This window comes from Phocoena sinus, chromosome 12, assembly GCF_008692025.1.
Source record: "Phocoena sinus isolate mPhoSin1 chromosome 12, mPhoSin1.pri, whole genome shotgun sequence".
Lineage (NCBI taxonomy): Eukaryota > Metazoa > Chordata > Mammalia > Artiodactyla > Phocoenidae > Phocoena > Phocoena sinus.
Window position 1 is genome coordinate 9025367 of NC_045774.1, and position 23373 is coordinate 9048739.

General features: G+C 41.4%; 1 protein-coding gene across 3 annotated transcripts in view; it reads right to left on the reverse strand.

Annotated features, from left to right (window-relative positions):
• Positions 1 to 23373, reverse strand: part of TULP4 (TUB like protein 4) — a 226670-nt gene that overhangs the window by 160294 nt on the left and 43003 nt on the right. For all 3 annotated transcript variants that reach the window (XM_032651094.1, XM_032651095.1, XM_032651096.1), the window contains one exon: positions 6609 to 8838. In XM_032651094.1, coding sequence (XP_032506985.1) covers positions 6609 to 6860 — 252 coding nt within the window. In that variant the 5' untranslated portion in view covers positions 6861 to 8838. The remainder of the gene's footprint in view (positions 1 to 6608; positions 8839 to 23373) is intronic.

The following is a 23373-nucleotide window of genomic DNA, read 5'->3' on the forward strand; positions in this document are numbered from 1 at the left end:
AAGGGGCAGGGGGAAAAGGAGTTCTCTCTTAGAGGGCCTACAGTTTGAGAAGCCTAGTGACTGATGTCCAATTCTGTATCTCATATAACAAATCGAAGAACAGAATCTGGAACTAGAAGGTGATGGCAGGTGGAAGATATAAATTCGGAAACCATCAGCATATAGGTAGATTTAGCACCAACTTGGAGAGATTATCTAGAAACAGATGCATGCCTGGGGCCCTCCAACATTTATTAACAATGAGGTGAAAATAGGCAGAGCCAGCAAAAAGGGTGGAAAGTAGAGGCCAGGCAGGTAAGAGGAAAATCAGGAGAGCCTGGTGTCCTGGAAAGCAAGAGAAAATAACGTTTCAACTCCACTGAATGCTTCCAAGACAGCAAGTGCAATAACGTGGCCTACGGGTTTAGCAACGTGGGGTCATTGGGAATGTGACCATCTCAGTGGAGTGGTGGGAAAAGAAGCCCCACTGAAGTGGGCTAACAAGTTAAAGGAAATTAAAATAAACGAATGACATTTTAAACAGTAGGAGGTGAGGAAATTAAGACACGAGAACAGACAATCTTCACTAAGTTTACCAATCTACACAAGCAGGTAACTGTAATAAGGCATTACCAGGGCAAGCACAGAAGTCTGTTTGGTGTACAGTGTACAGCCTGGGGTGGGGAGTGCGGGGGGGCAGAGGGTCAGAAAAAGCTTCTCAGAGAAGAAGTAACCAGATCCAGGAACCCAGGAGACACCGTTCCTACAGTGGATGTGTCCCTGTAATGAAACAAATCCCACCAAACACGCATGGATGCCTGTCCGCACTTAAGTGAAGAAAATCTCTGTAAATGAAGAATCAGTGACTAACTTGCATGTCATCAATAATAACCGTGATGAACCGTTTTCTAGAAGACACACATTCCCAGGTTTTTCAGCTGTGAAACAGCAGATCACGAGGCCTGGCGTGCGCGGTTTGGCCATCCCACGGCCAGAAGACAGTAAAATCCTGCGACAGCTCTTGACTAGAGTTCTTAGGGTATGTCAGGGTGGGGGCAGGGGGACTTGGCTCCTCCAGTGGAAGGCCAGTGAAGATAAGGTAACTAAGCAGTGGACAGAGATGACTTAAACGTCAGCCTTCCTGAAAATGAAAAAACATAAAACTCTTCAGAGGCTGCTTTTCACGATTCCCTTAAAGGAAGATACAGGCTCATGATCATGTACTCAAAATCCCTGCAGCTAGGTAAGTTTTGAAATTCAGAGTTTTTGAAATTTTAGGTCTGAAAACAGGAGACACCATCAACATATAACACCCCCAGCAGGGTCTGGGCAGCACCCATAATAAAAAACATAAATATTTCTGCAGCTGACATGACAGGATGATGACAAAAAATAGCCTCACATCAGTTCATGTCTTGCCATTAAATGAGTCATGCGAAAACTTTCCATTTTCAGAGCCCTTAGATTTCACAACTGTGGTTAAGGGACTGAGGACTTACACCTAACACAAGTTTTAAGAAAATAAAGGTACACTGAAGGAGAACGGTGGAGCTCTGGGATCCAATTCCAGCTCTCCTCCATACGAGCTGTATGAACCTAGGCAAACCAGTTAGCATCCATAAACCTTAGCTTTCTGACCTGTAAAATAGGAAAGTGATATCTATCCCTAAGTCTACTGTGAAAACCACATGAAGTAATTTGGTTGCAAGGCACCTGGTACAATGTCTGGCCCTTAGCAGTAGGATGAATAAACATCCCAATTTGCCTGTGACTTTTCCAGTTTTAGCACTGACAGTCACACATGCTGGGAAACCAGGATGGCTGGTCACCCTACTTGGCAGGCACTCAATAAATAGGAACTATTCTAATGTTAAGAATAGATATTAGCACAGGAAACGATTACAGTATCGTGTAATAAACCATAACGGAAAAAAATATGAAAAAGTATGTATATATATATATATATAACTGAATCACTTTGCTGTACATCAGGAACACAATATTGTAAATCAACTATACTTCAATTTAAAAAAAGAACAGAAATTAAAAGTAAAAATACAAAATGGAAAAATCACATGAAATAGTTTCAGTAGTGAAATATCCGTGTCGCTAGGAATTATAATCACCTCTTTTGTGGTAGGCACAATTCTAAAATAGCAGCCCCTGGTGTGCACACCCTATAGGATTCCCTCACCTGGAGTGTGGGCGGGTTTGACCTAATCAGATGTACCCTTTTTCAGAGATGGAAAGTCAGACTCCAAGCTATAGCAGATGCTCTCCTGCTGGCCTTCAAGATGCAAACAGCCATGTTATGGAGAGGGCCATGTGGCAGGAGTGGTGGGCGGCCTCTAGGAGCTGAGGGCCTCAGTCCTACAGCCGCAAGGAACTGATTTCTGCCAACAACCTGAATGCGTCTGAGGGGTACCCCAGCTTCAGAGGAGCTCACAGTCCCTGATGCCACCATGAGACCCCATGCAGAGGACCCAGCCCAGACTTCAGACCTACAGAACTGTGAGATAAGAAGTGGGTGTTGTGAGCCACCAAGTCCATGGTGATTTGTTGCACAGCATTAGAAAAATCTCTTATCCCAGGGATGCAAGGATTCTTCAATATTCGCAAATCAATCAATGTGATACACCACACTAACAAATTGAGGAATAAAAACCATACGATCATCTCAACAGATGCAGAAAAAGCTTCTGACAAAATTCAACACGCATTAATGATAAAAACTCTCCAGAAAGTGGGCATAGAGGGAACCTACTCAACATAATAAAGGCCATATACAACAAACCCACAGCAAACATCATTCTCAATGGTGAAAAACTAAAAGCATTTCCACTAAGATCAGGAACAAGACAAGGATGTCCACTCTCGCCACTATTATTCAACATAGTTTAGCAAGCCCTAGCCATGGCAATCAGAGAAGAAAAAGAAATAAAAGGAATACAAACTGGAAAAGAAAAAGTAAAACTTTCACTATTTGCCGATGACGTGATACATATACATAGAAAATCCTAAAGATGCCATCAGAAAACTACTAGAACTAATCAGTGAATTTGGTAAGGTTGCACGATACAACAGTAATGCACAGAAATCTCTGGCCTTCCTGTACACCAACAACAAAAAATCAGAAAGAGAAATTAAGGAAACACTCCCATTTACCATTGCAACACAAAAAGAATAAAATACCTAGGAATGAACCTGCCTAAGGGGGTGAAAGACTTGTACTCAGAAAACTATAAAACACTGATGAAACAAATCAAAGATGACATAAACAGATGGAGAAATGTACCATGTTCTTGGATTGGAAGAATCAATATTGTGAAAATGACTATACTACCCAAAGCAATCTACAGATTGAATGCAATCCCTATTAAACTACCAATGGCATTCTTCACAGAATTAGAACAAAAAATTTTACAATTCGGATGGAAACACAAAAGACCCCAAGCAGCCAAAGCAATCTTGAGAAAGAAAAACACAGTTGGAGGAATCAGCCTCCCCAACTTCAAACTGTACCACAAAGCTACAGTAATCAAGACAGTATGGTACTGGCACAAAAAGAGAAATACAGATCAACGGCACAGGATAGAATGCCCAGAGATAAACCCATGCACATATGGGCACCTAATTTACGACAAGGGACAATGCAGAAAGGACAGCCTCTTCAATAAGTGGTGCTGGGAAAACTGGACAGCTACATGTAAAAGAATGAAATTAGAACACTCCCTAACACCATATACAAAAATAAACTCCAAATGGATTAAAGACTTAAATGTAAGACCAGACACTATAAAACTCTTAGAGGAAAACATAGGAAAAACACTCTTTGACGTAAACCACAGCAAGATCTTTTTTGACCCATCTCCTACAGTAATGGAAATAAAAACAAAAATAAACAAATGGGACTTAATTAAACTCAAAACCTTTTGCACAGCAAAGGAAACCACAAACAAGACAACCCTCAGAATGGGAGAAAAGATTTGCAAATGAAACAACAGACAAAGGATTAATCTCCAAAATATACAAATGGCTCATGCAGCTCAATATGAAAAAAACAAACAATCCAGTTAAAAAATGGGCAGAAGACCTAAACAGACATTTCACCACGGAAGACATACCGATGGCCAAGAGGCACATGAAAAGATGCTCAACATCACTAATTATTAGAGAAATGCAAATCAAAGCTACAATGAGGTATCACCTCACACCAGTCAGAATGGCCACTATCTAAAAAAGCTAGAAACAATAAATGCTGGAGAGGGTGTAGAGAAAAGGGAACGCTCTTGCACTGTTGGTGGGAATGTAAATTGATACAGCCACTATGGAGAACAGTATGGAGGTTCCTTAAAAAACTAAAAACAGAACTACCATATGACCCAGCAATCCCATTAGTGGGCATATACCCTGAGAAGACCATAATTCAAAAAGAGTCATGTACCACAATATTCACTGCAGCAGTATTTCCAATAGTCAGGACATGGAAGCAACCTAGGTGTCCATCGACAGATGAATGGATAAAGAAGATGTGGCACATATATACAATGGAACATTACTCAGCCATAAAAAGAAATGAAATTGAGTTATTTGTAGTGAGGTGGATGGACCTAGAGTCTGCCATACAGAGTGAAGTAAGTCAGAAAGAGAAAAACAAATGCCATATTCTAACGTATATATGTGGAATCTTAAAAAAAAAATGGTACTGATGAACCTAGTTGCAGGGCAGGAATAAAGAGGCAGACATAGAAAATGGACTTGAGGACATGGGGTGCAGGGGGGAAACTGGGGTGAAGTGAGAGTAGCATCGACATATGTACGCTACCGAATGTAAAATAGTTAGCTGGTGGGAAACAGCAGCATAGCACAGGGAGATCAGCTCGGCGCTTTGCGATGACCTAGAGGGGTGGGATAGGGAGGGTGGGAGGGAAGCTCAAGAGGGAGGGGATGTGGGGACGTGTGTTTGCATACGGCTGATTCGCTTTGTTGTGCAACAGAAACTAACGCAGTACCGTGAAGCCATTACACTCTAACAAAGATCTAGTAAAAAGAAAAATATGTCTTTTAAGAGAGCATCGAGTTCAAAATTACAGGGGTGTGTGTGTGTGTGTGTGTGTGTGTGTGTAGTAAGGACAGAAGAATCTGTAAACCAAAATTCCTTGCATAAAACTACCTTTTTTTAATATGAAAAGTTCAAATCCAAAAGAAGTTTCTTACACAACTGAAACTTTTCATACATCCATGGTAGGGGTATCAAATGGCACAATCACTTTGGAAAACTGTTCCTGGCAATTCCTGTTACACCTAAATGCATGCCCACTGTGCAACGTGGAAACCTGTCGTGAGTGCACAGGTCCACAGGAAGGCACGCACACGAATGTTCGGAGCAGGTTTCACCAAGACAGCGAGAAACTGGAAGCATTCCAAACGCCCACCATTTGAAGAATGGAGGAATGGAAAAACTGTGGTGTCCTCCTTCGGTGGAAAACTAACATCAGTTAAAAGGAACAAACTAACAGCACACACGACAGGGATGAATCTCACAGACACAATGTTGAGTGAAAGAAGCCAGACACAAAGAGAATAAAATGAATGATTCCGCTTACATGAAGTTCAAGCACAGGCACAACTGATCTGTGATGACACAGCCAGAGTCTGGGTCACCTCTCAGTGGGCTGTAGGGCCTGGGAAGGGGCAGCAGGTACCTGTGAGAGGTCCTGGAAATGTTCTACACCCTGATCTGGGGGAAGGTTACACAGGTGACTGCGTATGTAAATAATCACTGAGACGTACGTATGCGTACGGTTAATGCACTTTACTGTATGCTACCCTTCAAAAATACTCTTCCCCTTTATAACGACTAACCAAAAACCATCTAGTGACAATTTAAGGTGGATTCCTCATAAGAAACTAGTGAACAGTGAAGCATGAATATGGTTAACACGCTACGCAAGTACAACTCTTCTTGTAAACACACTGCTCACTAAATGCTGGTTGAAGGAATTTCAAAGATAATGACCATGGTTATGTTTCAGAAGCCCAGAGGAATCTATACGCATGTATACATAGCATAATGCCCTCCACAGAATATACCCCATAGATGTGAAAAACCATGACTCTTGTCCAATTACTCCTTTCACCTCTGTCCAATTAATTCCTTTGTTTACCTCCCACTACAAGAATACAAGCTAGGTGTTACACCATCACAAAGCATGCAGATGTGAACTGTGCACGGCCAAGACAGCACCACTTCCATGGCCTGCACTCCCCGTCTGACACTGGGGCAGTGACTCTTCGCCATGGATACAGGCGACCATAAAGGCTCAGAGCGTGACAGGCAGGTTAGGATCGTCCCATCCAACCTCACACCTGGTCAGAAAGCCGCCCTGGTGTCCCTGCCAGGGGGCAGCCCACCCACCGCAGGGAGAGGAGGACCAGGGACGCTGGAGAGGTGACACAGCCCGCCGGGAACTGTGTCTCCGACTGGGACACACACACAAGACAGGGACACACTTTTCACGTTTGAAAAGTCTCCCTCAGCAGCAAGTCTGAGAAACTGGAATCCAGGCAGGATGGGCTCAAATCCACTGCTAGTGACCAGACCAAAAGTGAAACAGAAGCCCGCTCACCTCGCTATTGTGGCCCCGAAGGTTGAAGTTGATTCTCTGCGGAGTGTTCCTGTCCCGGCGGCAGTGGCTGGAGGTGAAGGTCACGCCAACAACACCGCGCCCGTTACCCGTGGCCAGCCAGCCCTCCTCGTAGTAGCGCCTTCTGCACACGGGCTTCTCCTTCTCACTCTTGGGGACGCGGCCCTTCCAGGACAGGCAGAGGATGTTGGAGTCACTGCACAGGACAGGCCCATGCTCCACCGCTGCATACATACTTTTTTTTGAAGAACCGTTTTACTTAAAAAGTAATGCTGAATGCTGAAAAATTGCTTTCACTGACAGATCGATGTTATTTTTGTGGTTGGCTTGCGCTGTTTTCCCTGACCCCCTTTTAAGACTGACCCGGTTCTAATTAGAAGGTCAGTATTTTATAAAGATCCACCAAATGCATAGTGAAAAAATTCCTCTATAAAAGATGACGGCAGTCCGCTAAGAAAAGGTAATGCTTAAAAACAACGTGGGGTCCATTTTTATTTTCAAGTCCTCAGAGGAAGAGGGGGCTGACCCTTTGGAGAAAGAGCATTGTTAACAAGTGGTGATAAAGAAACTGAGTGTTCTTCTTTTCACTCAACTTGGTTCTTCTTATTCAGCCTGAGATTCCAGTTTAGTGTAATGTGATTCCAGAGACAAAGGGCTGCAAATACATAGATTTCAAGTAACTTAAGGCTTTGAGAATCCCTCGAGCTGGAACCTTCTCTTCAAAAGCTCAGATGCAGAGACAGAATACATGGGGATCATCTTCCTTCTGAAGCCACCCTCTGGCTTGTTTTCTCAACTAGACAAATCTCTGCTGCTAAAGCTGAAAAAGATTGCATAAAGGGAAAAAAAGGCACACAAACCGTGCAAAACAGACCAGAGTTTGTGCAGACAGCAGTCCAAATTTTAGGAGAAAAAAGGACTCTTTCCCCACTGTTCAGAACCAGAAACCTCCAACTTCAGAGCCCAACCTGGCTTCCCAGCAGGTGGTTGTGTCCCCGGGGAGGGCCCCTCTGCAGGCCGACGCACCCCTCGGTGCCATAGAGGCGGGCGAGAAAGCCCCTTCCCTCAGCAGAGCCAGAAGGCTCTAAAGCTCTCACGGGAGGGAGTCTGAGTGTGGGCCCCCCGCGAATCCTAAATACTCCTGCTGGCAAACGGAAGCCAAGCTGGGCTGCAGGCTGTGTCTCCTTCCCTTCCTACCCTAGTCACTTCTCCCCTTTCCGCTCATAAAGATTACATACTTTTCCATCTTGAAGGGAAAAAACTAATCTCAGAATTAAGTCTATCAAGTAGCCTTCCTCTTATATACAAAGATTCCTAGACTCAACACGGAAAAGAATCCCTTAAAACGGAAAACACAGGTGAGAGTCAGCTTCTTCCCCACTGTCTCCCTACAAAGCGACCATGTTTGGCTGACGGGCACCTTCCTGATCACCTCCAGAGACCTTCTCCAAACGCCACGTGTACAGTCCAGGGAAAGAAGCTTTACTCGGATGCTCCTTGATAATTAGTTTGTAATTATCAGTTTCAACTGCTCCCTTAAGGTATTATCCTATAGGTATAGGAAAGGAAAAGGGAAGTAATAAATTAAAATTTCTGGAATACAGTTAACTGAAAAAAGGCAAAGGAATCAGTTCACTGTTCAAACTTGTCCCATCATACCCTAACTGGCTTTCCTCCAGTCATAACCACACAGTAAGAGCCACTCTTCAGTCCAGAATTTTCACCTCTGTCCAAATCACCAGACCCACTGAAAAATAAAGTGCAAAAAGCACTGCATGCTCCCCTCTGCAATGCTTGAAATCACACTTCTCCCTCAGTCACCTTCTCGCTTAGTTCCTTCTTTAAACTGGAGAGGTATTTTTGAGGCCTGATCTGTGCAAGTTTTTTTTTCTTCTTTTTGCAAACCTTCTTCACCCGTGAAGACCATATGGAAAACTGGCCATTACTGATGTATTTTTCTCCCCGGGCTCCCAAGCCCAGTGGTGTCAAGTTGCTCCATCTGATTCTTAAATTAATTTTCATCAGTTGTAAAACTCTTCAAGTGCACACAAGAATGAGCCTGCCTTCTCGTGTAAATGTGTATGCACAGAAAGAAGGTTTTAAATATACATAGACATACACTCTTCAACTGGCACACAAAACGTCTGCTTTCCCAGTCATTTCAGGAACCATGGGATTAATCACAGCTTGAAGGCCCTGGGGTCTTACAAATCTGTAAAACAAAATAGGACATAAAAAGAAGAACTTTAAAATATTGAAGAATAAAGGTTCTAATACACCTTTTTGCATGAACATATGAACATCATATAATAACATCCTAATCACTGTAACTGAAATCAGAGACCCGTCTGGACACTTACATATATCAAACGGAGCGACGGACTGGTAAAATTTGCACAGTAAAAGGGTGCTCCTCCCAACTTACAGACAACATGCAACAGGAGGCGTCTGAGTGCCAGGTACCATTTACTAAATGTGCCAGCAGCTGTGCATAGTGAATGAAATAACACCGAAGGCTGTCCTTCCTAGGACCGTGAGCCCTGAAGGTGCACCTTTACCACCCAGAGGTCATCAGCCTGAGTTAAGCAGGCATCTTCAAAGAGGAGGCAGGAGAGCCTCAGGCAAGTTCTCTGAATTGACGTTTTCACTTTCAGTAAAAAATAATCCCTGAAGACACAAGGCAGCAAAGGCCTTTAACTGCCGGCAGGTCACAGAGCAAGGCACAGCTGTCTTCTCGGCTTTTACATCGTCTACCAGCAATACAGTCCTAGAGAATCTACCTCCAGCAAACCCATCCCCTCTTCCTTCCTGCTGCCTTCAGTCCAGGCCCACATCACATCCGCAAAGACACTGGACAACTTGATCCCTAACTTCCCCACACCACCCCACCTTCCAGAGGACCCTCAGAGCGATCTTTCTAAAATTCAAGGCTGCCCCAAGAGCCTGGACTGCTCTCGCCCCGCCCAGGCAGTCTCCCACCCCCACCCCGGAGAGCTAGCTGAAACGGACAGCCCAGCCCCACCCCCAAATACCTGACACTGAAGGTCAAGGGCTGGGCCTCGGTATCTGCATTTCTAACAAGCTCCTGAGAGACGCTAACACTGCTGGTCTGGGACCAGCTTTGAGAACCACTGGCCTATGAGATCAAGTCCCAGCAAGACCCCTCAGGATGTGATTTCAACCTGTCCTCTTCTGCCACAGCCTCCACGTCCAGCCTGTGCTGCAGCCGTCGCCCTCTGGCCACTCCCTGAACCATGTCCCCAAGTACTGAGTGCTTGTCTCCACACCTGCTGCTCCTTTGCCCAGCCAGCCCACACCCCCTCTAACACCCACCGAACACCCCCTCTCCCGTGAAGCTTCCCAGAGACTCCGTACTAACCCATGCAACAGTCTTCCTCTCGCTGCGTCTAGAGGCTGGGAGCCTACCCTTCTCGTCCCTGGCAAGGAGCTTAGCACAAACAAGTTACTCAGTAAAAGTCTGTAAGAGGATGCAGGCTGGGGCAAGCCAGCAGCTACAGATAATTTCCTGGAGATACCCTAATTCAGATGAGTCACAGGACATATACTTCCTGTGTGTCTAAAATCAAAACAGATTCTCTCAGGAAGCACTTGTACCCGAGGGGAAAAAGTGAAAACAAATGCTATAAAATACAAATTGTGCCATGTCCTTCCTCCCGAAATTCTAATGTCAGTGTATAATACTCCCTTAGTCCCTACCCTGGCCTGGGGACAGCACCACAGAGGGGAAAAGCAAAAGCAACTTCTCAAGACCCAGCAATATATACACAGGGTTTAAACTATTTAAGAGCATAATCCACGATTACTAAAGCACCCACATTAAACACGACAATGTAAACCAGCAGTTCCCTCACACTGTCCTGGAGGGAGAGGGGTCTATAACGTCAAAATTATTTTCAAAATAAAACTAAGACATTATTTGTCTTCTTCACTGCATTGACAATTTCTATCAAAGGTGCGACAGCAACAGTGGGTCAAACGATCAGCCAGCTCTGTGACACAAATAAAGGCCCAGCACCAGCCAGCACCAGTGCTCATCAGAGTTTTTTAAATGCCAGCTTCACTTAAGAATGTTCTTGGGACTTCGCTGCTGGGCCAGCAGTTAAGACTCTGCGCTCCCAGAGTCTTAACAGGGGGTCCCAGGTTCGATCCCTGGTCAGGCAACTAGATCCTACATGCCGCAACTAAAGATCCCGCACGCTGCAACTAAGACCCGGCACAGCCAAGTAAATAAATAAATATTAAAAATAAAAAAATTCTTAGTGCAGCAGTAAAAATTATTAATTTATTAAATCTCACCCCTTGAGGACATGGTTGTTTAATATTCTGTGTTTCAAACAGTAAATACACACATAGCACTTCTGCTGACTATGGCACTACAGTGGTAATCCTAAGAAAAAGCACTTGTGCTATAGTTTAAGTTATGGGCTGAGCAAACTGCTTTTTCATGAAATGCCATGTTTACTGGAAAGAATGAATGACAAATTATGGTCATTTAGGCTTGGGTCTTTGGCAGACATTTTTCTCTAATGTGAACAAAGGGAGCTGTCACTTTAAAGAAAACAACTGATGGTATTTGTTGCTGATAATAAAAGTAGAGCTTTCAAGTTAAAATTGGAATTGTGGGAAAACCAGCATCTATCACTATGAGCTTGATAGCTCCCCAAGATTTAAAGACACTCTGCAAGCAACAGAAGGTGATATTAATAAATGTGGATTTCTGACAGTATATTTCACAGTGTGTCAATATTCGGAAGATTCGCATAATTTGCTGAAGCAATATTCTTCAAATGACCAGTGAATGATGATACCAATTATGCTTGACAGAGCCATTCAAGGTGCAAGAAAGACAAATGGATTTTAATGTAACCAAGTACAAAAAAGTCACTGATATATTTAAAATTCTACATTGCTACTAACCTTTAAGAAACTACCATTTGTTGAGTTTAGTACAGTATCAAAGAAAAATATTCATGATTAGCTGAAAAGACTATTAAAATACTCTTCCCTTTTCCAGCTACGAATCTGTGTGAGGTCAGATTTTCTTCAGACATTTCAACAAAAACAGCATATTGTAACACTGAATGCAGAAGCATATATGGGAATTCAACTATCGTTTCAATAAGTCAGACATTAAAGATATTTTACCAAAATGTAAAATAATGCTACTCTTCTCAGTAATTCTTTTAGTCAGAAAATAGTCATTTTTCATAAAAAATATATTATTTATAATATTTATAGGTTTATTGTTTTTAAATGAATCAGTAATTTTTTTTTAATTTCTCAGTTTTAATTTCTAATATGGTAACTATCAAGAGCTAACACCCACATAATCAAAAGCTCTTTTCGGACTTCAATAATTTTTGAGAGTACAAAGGGGCCCTAAAACCAGAAAGGTTACAAATCACTGACATATGCTAACTCTCCAGAATATAAGCCTTAAATAACTGTTGAAATAAAGTATGTAGGATACATTTCCATAGTAAAAGCACAGACAAAAGTATTTCATTTAATATATGCTGCTAATGGTTTTTAATCAAACTTTTAAAATTACAGAGTGCCATATACGCTAGACAAAATAAGGCAGATCATTTAAGGAAAAATGACATGCTCCTTTATTATTTCTCAAATGGATAACAGATACAAAAATCTAACAACAAAAAAAACTACCATCATAGTCTCCTAATTACTGAAAGGCTGATGCCTATCTTAGTGCTACCGTTAATAGAAACAGGTGATGTTGGATACTTCCCTTCTGTCTTATTTTCTCATGAGGATGAGAAAATAAGGCTCTAACTGATTAACTAGTTTCTGAGGGAAGCTGACTGTCAAATCAACACTAGTAAAGGCGTTTGGTATAAAAAGATTAAAAAGCAACTATTCAACTGAAAGCAGGGACTCGGAACAGATATTTGCACATCCATGTTCAAAGCAGCACTATTCACAATAGCCAAAAGGGGTAAGGAACCCAAGTGTCCTCAGACAGATGAAGGAGTAAACAAAATGTGGAAAAACATACAATATTATTCAGCCTTAAAAAAACTGGAATTCTGTCTGACACATGCTGCAACATGGATGAACCTTGAAGACATTGTGCTGAGTGGAATAAGCCAGACACAGAAGGACAAATACACGTAAGTATGATTCCACTCATATGAAGTATCTAGAGTAGCCAACTTCATAGAGACAGCGGAAGTGGTGGCTGTGCGGGGCTGGGGGCGGGGCGACAAGGGAGTCATTACCGAATGGGTACAGAGTTGCAGTTTGGGATGATGAAAAAATTTTGGAGATGGACGGTGGTGAGGGCTGCATAATAACGGGAACGTACTTCTATTAAGGCCACTGAATTGTACACTTAAAACTGGTAAATTTTGTTACGTATATCTCACCTCAATTTTTAAAATCAGGTGAGAAAAGCAACTATTCATACAAAGTTTTTTGATAACAGACTGAAAGTAAATACTCAGTTTGGCATTATGATGTTTTTTACCCTAAAACTGTAATACAGGCCCATGAGCCATCCTTGGAGGCTTTCATTAGGAAGAAACAATGCTAACCTCTGCATTCTGGCCCAAACCTGCTTCTGTTAATTGCAGCTTATTTTCAGACTATTCCGATAGTAAATCACTGAAAAATCTATTCTATTCTACCAATTCTACTATAATCTGCTTTTAGAAGATTACAATCTTAAAGCAAATAATACATGTGCCTGATTGAATTAATAACCTGACAGCGATCTAGGAGACAGTAAACATGTAAGATGCCTCACACTCTAACTTCCCATACTATCCAGTTCTAATGGCAAATTAGGAGCCCGAGAATTTGGGAAAGTACAACTTAGGGACAGAATTGACATCATCAAGAAAATTCTGCACTAATTACAGGCACTCCTGGATTAATCGACCAACAAATGTTAACTGAACATCTATTATACAGGAGGCCCCTGTGATGCACTTGCTGCCCCTCTTGCCCCCGGTTAGATATTCTGTTTTCTAACTAAAGTTATTTCACTACAGGTTATTCTGTTTTATCTGATTCCTACTTTCCACCAACATGGATAAAATTTACTATTGGGGGGAATAAAAATGCATTTTTCACTTGTTTTAGTAGTCACCTGAAAGGGGAAAGGGGGCTGGAAACTGTGCCTGGGGAGGGCGCACACAGTGGCACTGCTGGGACGCTGGCAATATTCCATATATTCCATGTCTTGATCTGGGTGGTAGTTACGGGGTGTTCACTCCATAGTTATTCTTTACTACACCTCTATGTCTGACATATTCTTCTACATGGATGGTACATCTCACAATAAGCAGGTTTAACTCACTGTGAACTATATTAGGCATCAGTTCTCCGGGGTTTTTTGATAATTTAAATCAATTATTAAGAGTTTTTTTAGTTATTATATACAACCTTAATGAGTACTCTCTGAATCTAGAAAATCCCAATAAAGTATCAAAAAAGCTATTTTAATTCTCAAGCTAAGAAAGTATCCACAAAGAAAAAACATATTAGGAGTAACAAATGGATATAAGAAAATTTCAGAATAAAGCTCTATTTCTTTCTAAAGGATAAAAGTTTATACAGTAGTTAGGCAGAAGACTGAGATGAGAAGCGGAAAGTAGATTTTAGGAAAAAATACATAGATGTTGTTAGATAAATGCAAAACAGGAAAAGAAAAAACAAAGTAGAAACTTTTGAATAAAATATTCCCAACAATCTAAGCTTTTGACTACAGAGTTGTTTGCAGGTTTGAGCAAAGAAAAGGATATAAACATGTGTTTTGCTGATTGGTGATGTAAATTAAGCACACCCGCTGTCCTGGGCTGAGCTCCACGGCAGGGTGGAGGGAGGGTGGCTACTGCCGCACCGGGGCTCCCCGGATACCTCCTTTCCACAGACAACAACAGGTCCTGAACTCCACATTTACTTTTCTTTTCTTTTTTTTTTTTTTTCTTTTGCGGTACGCGGGCCTCTCACTGTTGCGGCCTCTCCCGCTGCGGAGCACAGGCTCCAGATGCGCAGGCTCAGCAGCCATGGCTCACGGGCCCAGCCGCTCCACGGCATATGGGATCTACCCGGACTGGGGCACGAACCCGCGTCCCCCAGCATCGGCAGGCGGACTCTCAACCACTGCGCCACCAGGGAAGACCTCCACATTTGAAAGTAACTACACTGACCTGCCTCTAATTATAGCCACTCCTTTCCCTCGGGGATTTTCCACAACCCACAAACATCAAGGGAGTTTTAACTGGCTCCTAATTAGTTTTGATAGCTGCCTGGAGGCTAGTTCAAATCTGCCTTCCAAGACTGCCTTTAAAGGTAGGGATATTCTCAGATGGACCTAGAGAGTATTACGCTTAGTGAAATAAGTCAGAGAAAGACAAATACGGTGTATGTTATCACTTATAAGCAGAATCTAAAAAATAAAACTATTGAATGTGTACAACAAAACAGAAACAGACTCACAGATATAGAAAACTATTTACCAGTGGGGAGAGGTAAGGGTAGGGGACTGTGAGGTACAAACTACTATGTATAAAACAGATAAGCAATAAGGATATATTGTACAGCTCAGGGAAATACAGCCATTATTTTATAACTTTATATGGAATATAGTCTATAAAAACACTGAATCACTATGCTGTACACCTGAAACTAATATTAATATTATAAAACAACCACACTTATTTTTTTAAAAAATCAATGTCAAACAGCCTAGGGGACAGGAAGAGAGGGCGAGAAGGTCCAGACACTCCCAGCAATCAACTGTCACTTGGCTGCTACCTACATATGCAGGGAAACAACTACACACACGAAACATCTACAACACCACTGCAAAGATAATGGAGTTTAATAACGATTTAATATATTTTATCGTGTTATTCTCTAGATCTTAATTCTCAAAACATGCTAGTGAGATAATAACTAAAGACACATATGCATGGTTATACCCAGGCTTATTCAAAAGATGCAATCTTGCTACAATTGTGTGTCACATCACTTTCCTGTTGACTGTAAATCTTAGAGACGCTTCCCACAGAAAAGCCGTCTTACTCCGAACAGCACTAGCTCCTTTAGATGCTCGGAGTACACAGAAGCACTGCCCAGACTCACGTGGCAAGGGTCTTCTCTGCTCACAGTACAGCTATTATTCAGTATAACCCACCACACCTACCAAACCACAAACACCCGAACTCCAGTTTTTATCTCACCTGCAGTACCCACCAGTAATGCATTTAATGAAGTGTTCAACACTGTATTAAGTATGGTTCAGAGTCCCAAACAGTCGCCTACGAAAAAGGGAAACTAAATGCCGACTGAATGAGGTTCTCCTCACAACCACCTAGTGGTCACCAACACCAACCATTCAGATCTGGGCCTTCTGAAAGCCTGAGGCCCCCAGGCACTGCAGCCCATGCAACTGAAAGAATTCAGGGAGAGGACTGCGGTCCACTGCTGTGTTCAGAGAACAGCAAAGAGATACATTCTCAGGGAAGGTTACTCCTATTTACTCTCTGTGCCTGATTTCTACAGCCATTTCTAAGAACATGAACATCTAATTATCTGTACAGAGACAGGAGAGCATGGAGGCTGCAAGACAAACAGACTGATTACAAGTTTAAAAGAGTGGGAACTAGATACTTCTGAGAATGAATCCACACTGGAAACGTAGACGTTAAAATACTGTGGTGAGCTTCCAGGTGTCCGCTCCTCTGGTGAGACAGGGCCGGGAAACGTTCTCCTCAGCTCCTTGCCTGGGTGGGCAAGTCAGGCTCTAAGGCCAGCAGAAATCCTTGTTTGAGGGTCCCACCGAGCTCCCTGGTCAGAGTGCTGCACCTGAGTGGAGTGGCTGCTTGGGACTACTGCTCGGGAGCTGCAGAAAGCCTTCTTGGATTCTGACATGTTATCACTTTGGGACCACTGGCCAGGTGCTCCTGACTTGGCCACATGAAGGCTCAGACTGTCCCAGTCTCTGAAGTGAAGATAACCAACACTATTAGCATATCTCTCACCACCATGAATGCAACATATTTCAGTGAAGAGTATCAGGAGATCCCAGACTGGCAGGTGCAAGTTCCGAGGAATGGTGGAATAGCCCAATGTATCTGGGTGACCTTTGGAGACAGATGAGACAGAGCTACAACAGGGCAGTGGCTGACACCCAACTCATAGCCCATCTTCCCCAGCCATGTGGCTGACAGGGTCTTGGTGCTCCGGCCGGCTGTCAGGCCTGAGCCTGAGGTGGGAGAGCCGAGTTCAGGACTGTGGTCCACCAGAGACCTCCCGGCCCCATATAATATCAATCAGCGAGAGCTCTCCCAGAGATCTCCATCTCAATGCTAAAACCCAGCTCCACCCAACGGCCAGCAAGCTCCAGTGCTGGACACGCCATGCCAAAAAACTAGCAAGACAGGAACACAACCCCACCCATTAGCAGAGAGGCTGCCTAAAATCATAATAAGTTCACAGACACCCCAAAACACACCAACAGACACGGTCCTGCCAGGAAGCCTAAACAACCCACTGAACCAACCTTATCCACTGGGGGCAGACACCAAAAACAACGGGAACTATGAACCTGCAGACTGTGAAAAGGAGACCCCCAACACAGTAAGTTAAGCAAAATGAGAAGACAGACAAACACACAGCAGATGAAGGAGCAAGGTAAAACCCCACCAGACCTAACAAATGAAGAGGAAACAGGCAGTCTACCTGAAAAAGAATTCAGAGTAATGATAGTAAAGATGATCCAAAATCTTGGAAACAGAATGGAGAAAATACAAGAAATACTTAACAAGCACCTAGAAGAACTTCAGAGCAAACAAACAATGGTGAACAGCACAATAAATGAAATTAAAAATTCTCTACAAGGAATCAATAGCAGAATAACTGAGGCAGAAGAACAGATAAGTGACCTGGAAGATAAACTAGGAAGATAAAATAGTGGAAATAACTACTGCAGAGCAGAAAAAAGATTGAAAATAATTGAGGACAGTCTCAGAGACCTCTGGGACAACATTAAACGCACCAACATTTGAATTATAGGGGATCCAGAAGAAGAAGAGAAAAAGAAAGGGACTGAGAAAATATTTGAAGAGATTATAGTTGAAAACTTCCCTAATATGGGAAGGAAATAGTAAATCAAGTCCAGCAAGCACAGAGAGTCCCATACAGGATAAATCCAAGGAGAAATACACCAAGCCACATATTAATCAAACTGTCAAAAATTAAATACAAGGAAAAAATATTAAAAGCAGCAAGGGAAAACCAACAAATAACATACAAGGGAATCCCCATAAGGTTAACAGCTAATCTTTCAGCAGAAACTCTGCAAGCCAGGGGGGAGTGGCAGGACGTATTTAAAGTGATGAAAGGGAAAAACCTACAACCAAGATTACTCTACCCAGCAAGGATCTCATTCAGATTTGACAGAGAAATTAAAACCTTTACAGACAAGCAAAAGCTAAGAGAGTTCAGCACTTCCAAACAAGCTTTACAACAAATGCTAAAGGAACTTCTCTAGGCAAGAAGCACCAGAAAAGGCAAAGACCTACAATAACAAACCCAAAACAATTAAGAAAATGGGAATAGGAACATACATATCAATAACTACACTTTAAATGTAAATGGATTAAATGCTCCAACCAAAAGACACAGACTGGCTGAATGGATACAAAACCAAGACCCATATATATGCTGTCTACAACAGACCAACTTGACCTAAGGACACATACAGGCTGAAAGTGAGGGGATGGAAAAAGATATTCCATGCACAGGGAAATCAAAAGAAAGCTAGAGTAGCAATTCTCATATCAGACAAAATAGACTTTAAAATAAAGACGATTACAAGAGACAAAGAAGGACACTACATAATGATCAATGGATCAATCCAAGAAGAAGATATAACAATTGTAAATATTTATGCACCCAACGTAGGAGCACCTCAATACATAAGGCAAATATTGACAGACATAAAGAGGGAAATTGACAGTAACAATCATAGTAGGGGACTTTAACACCCCACTTTCACCAATGGACAGAATATCCAAAATGAAAATAAATAAGGAAACAAAAGCTTTAAATGACACATTAGGCTTCCCTGGTGGTGCAGTGGTTGACAGTCCGCCTGCCGATGCAGGGGATGCGGGTTCGTGCCCCGGTCCGGGAGGATCCCACATGCCGCTGTGCGGCTAGACCTGTGAGCCATGGCCACTGAGCCTGCGCATCCGGAGCCTATGCTCTGCAACGGGAAAGGCCACAACAGTGAGAGGCCCGCGTACCGCAAAAAAAAAAAAAGACACATTAAACAAGATGGACTTAATTGATATTTATAGGACATTCCATCCAAAAACAACAGAATACACATTTTTCTCTAGTGCTCATGGAACATTCTCCAGGATAGATCATATCTTGGGTCACAAATTAAGCCTTGGTAAATTTAAGAAAACTGAAATCGTATCAAGTATCTTTTCTGACCACAATGCTATGAGACTAGATATCAATTACAGGAAAAGATCTGTAAAAAATACAAACACATGGAGGCTAAACAATACACTACTTAATAACGAAGTGATCACTGAAGAAATCAAAGAGGAAATCAAAAAATACCTAGAAACAAATGACAATGGAGACACGATGACCCAAAACCTATGGGATGCAGCAAAAGCAGTTCTAAGAGGGAAGCTTACAGCAATACAATCCTACCTTAAGAAACAAGAAACATCTCAAATAAACAACCTAACCTTGCACCTAAAGCAGTTAGAGAAAGAAGAACAAAAAAACCCCAAAGTTAGCAGAAGGAAAGAAATCATAAAGATCAGATCAGAAATAAGTGAAAAATAAATGAAGGAAACAATAGCAAAGATCAATAAAACTAAAAGGTGGTCCTTTGAGAAGATAAACAAAATTGATAAACCATTAGCCAGACGCATCAAGAAGGGAGAAGACTCAAATCAATAGAATTAGAAATGAAAAAGGAGAAGTAACAACTGACACTGCAGAAATACAAAGGATCATGAGAGATTACTACAAGCAACTCGATGCCAATAAAATGGACAACCTGGAAGAAATGGACAAATTCTTAGAAATGCACAACCTGCTGAGACTGAACCAGGAAGATAGAAAATATGAACAGACCAATCACAAGCACTGATATTGAAACGGTGATTAAAAATCTTCCAACAAACAAAAGCCCAGGACCAGATGGCTTCACAGGCGAATTCTATCCAACATTTTGAGAAGAGCTAACACCTATCCTTCTCAAACTCTTCCAAAATATAGCAGAGGGAGGAACACTCCCAAACTCATTCTACCACACCACCATCACCCTGATACCAAAACCAGATAAAGATGTCACAAAGAAAGAAAACTGCAGGCCAATATCACTGATGAACACAGATGCAAAAATCCTCAACAAAATACTAGCAAACAGAATCCAACAGCATATTAAAAGGATCATACACCATGATCAAGTGGGGTTTATTCCAGGAATGCAAGGATTCTTCAATATACACAAATTAATCAACGTGATACACCATATTAACAAACTGAAGGAGAAAAACCATATGATCATCTCAATAGATGCAGAGAAAGCTTTCGACAAAATTCAACATCCATTTATGATAAAAAACCCTGCAGAAAGTAGGCATAGAGGGAACTTTCTTCAACATAATAAAGGCCATGTATGACAAACCCATAGCCAACATCATCCTCAATGGTGAAAAACTGAAACCATTTTTACTAAGATCAGGAACAAGACAAGGTTGCCCACTCTCACCACTATTATTCAACATAGTTTTGGAAGTTTTAGCCACAGCAATCAGAGAAGAAAAAGAAATAAAAGGAATCCAAATCGGAAAAGAAGAAGTAAAGCTGTCACTGTTTGCAGATGACATGATACCGTACATAGAGAATCCTAAAGATGCTACCAGAAAACTACTAGAGCTAATCAATGAATTTGGTAAAGCAGCAGGATACAAAATTAATGCACAGAAATCTCTGGCATTCCTATATACTAATGATGAAAAGTCTGAAAGTGAAATTAAGAAAACACTCCCATTTACCACTGCAACAAAAAGAATAAAATATCTAGGAATAAACCTACCTAAGGAGACCAAAGACCTGTATGCAGAAAATTGTAAGACACTGATGATAGAAATTAAAGATGATACAAATAGAGGGAGAGATATAACATGTTCTTGGATTGGAAGAATCAACATTGTGAAAATGACACTACTACCCAAAGCAATCTACAGATTCAGTGAAATCCTTATCAAACTACCACTGGCATTTTTCACAGAACTAGAACAAAAAATTTGACAATTTGTGTGGAAACACAAAAGACCCCAAATAGCCAAAGCAATCTTGAGGACAAAAAAATGGAGCTGGAGGAATCAGGTTCCCTGACTTCAGACTATACTACAAAGCTACAGTAATCAAGACAGTATGGTACTGGCACAAAAACAGAAATATAGATCAATGGAACAGGATAGAAAGCCCAGAGATAAACCCATGCACATACGGTCACCTTATCTTTGATAAAAGAGGCAAGAATATACAGTGGAGAAAAGAGAGCCTCTTCAATAAGTGGTGCTGGGAAAACTGGACAGGTACATGTAAAAGTATGAGATTAGAACACTCCCTAACACCATACACAAAAATAAGCTCAAAATAGATTAAAGACCTAAATGTAAGGTCATAAACTATCAAACTCTTAGAGGAAAACACAGGCAGAACACTCTATGACATAAATCACAGCAAGAACTTTTTCGAGCCGCCTCCTAGAGAAATGGAAATACAAACAAAAATAAACAAATGGGACCTAATGAAACGTCAAAGCTTTTGCACAGCAAAGGAAACCATAAACAAGACCAAAAGACAACCCTCAGAATGGGAGAAAATATTTGCAAATGAAGCAACTGACAAAGGATTAATCTCCAAAATTTACAAGGAGCTCATGCAGCTCAATATCAAAAAAACAAACAACCCAATCCAAAAATGGGCAGAAGACCTAAATAGACATTTCTCCAAAGAAGATATACAGACTGCCAACAAACACATGAAAGAATGCTTAACATCATTAATCATTAGAGAAATGCAAATCAAAACTACAATGAGATATCATCTCACACCAGTCAGAATGGCCATAATCAAAAAATCTACAAGCAATAAATGCTGGAGAGGGTGTGGAGAAAAGGGAACCCTCCTGCACTGTTGGTGGGAATGTAAATTGATGCAGCCACTATGGAGAACAATATGGAGGTTCCTTACAAAACTAAAAACAGAACTACCATATGACCCAGAAATCCCACTACTGGGTATATACCCTGAGCAAACCATAATTCAAAAGGAGTCATGTACCAATATGTTCATTGCAGCTCTATTTACAATAGCCAGGACATGGAAGCAACCTAAGTGACCATCAACAGATGAATGGATAAAGAAGATGTGGCACGTATATACAATGGAATATTACTCAGCCATAAAAAGAAACGAAATTGAGTTATTTGTAGTGAGGTGGATGGACCTAGAGTCTGTCATACAGAGTGAAGTCAGAAAGTGAAACACATATGTATGCTAACACATATATATGGAATCTAACAACAACAAAAGAAAAGGTCATGAAGAACCTAGGGGTAAGACGGGAATAAAAGGCACAGACCTACTAGAGAATGGACTTGAGGATATGGAGAGGGGGAAGGGTAAGCTGTGACAAAGTGAGAGAGTGGCATGGACATATATACACTACCAAACGTAAAATAGATAGCTAGTGGGAAGCAGCCGCACAGCACAGTGAGATCAGCTCGGTGGTTTGTGACCACCTAGAGGGGTGGGATAGGGAGGGTGGTAGGGATGGAGACGCAAGAGGGAAGAGAAATGGGGACATATGTATAACTGATTCACTGTGTTACAAAGCAGAAACTAACACACCATTGTAAAGCAATTACAGTCCAATAAAGATGTTAAAAAATGACAGGTAAATTAAAAAAAAAAAAAATATATATATATATAAAGACACATATAGATTAAAAGCTACATCTACTGAGAAAGATATACCAGGCTAACACAAATTTAAAAAGTGGGAGAACCGATATTAATTTCAGACACAGCAGACTTCAGAATAAGGAAAATTATCAGGGATAAATAATGGCTTTACATAATGATAAAGGAGTCAATTCCCCAAGAAGACGTAATACTCCTTAATGTATATGTACCTAACAAGAGAGCATCAAATTACATGAAGCAAAAAGTGACAGCACTGCAAGGAAAAAGAGATGAGACCACTATCATAGTTGGAGTCTTCAACAGTCCTCTATCAGAAATGGACAGATCCAACAGGCAGGAAATCCATAGCAATTTAGTTGAACTCACCAGATTAGGAAGGGAGAAATAAAATAATTAGTTAAATGTTTAAAGGAATAAAAAAGCAAGCAATAAGACACTATCTAAATTGACCACAGAGACACAAAAGGAAAGCCTAATCACTAAAACAGAATGCAATATATGAGACATCAGCCAAAAAAGGAATTAATGAACTGGATCTAACAGCTCAAGAAATCTCCCATGAAAGCTTCTGTAGTACAGAGGCACAAGGAGATATAAATATAAAGGAAAGATTAAGAGAAAAGTAGGACAGATCTAACTGGAATTCCAAAAGGATAGTACAAAGAATATGGAAAAGAAATATCTGAAGACATAATGACAGAATTTGCCAGAACTGATGAAAGAT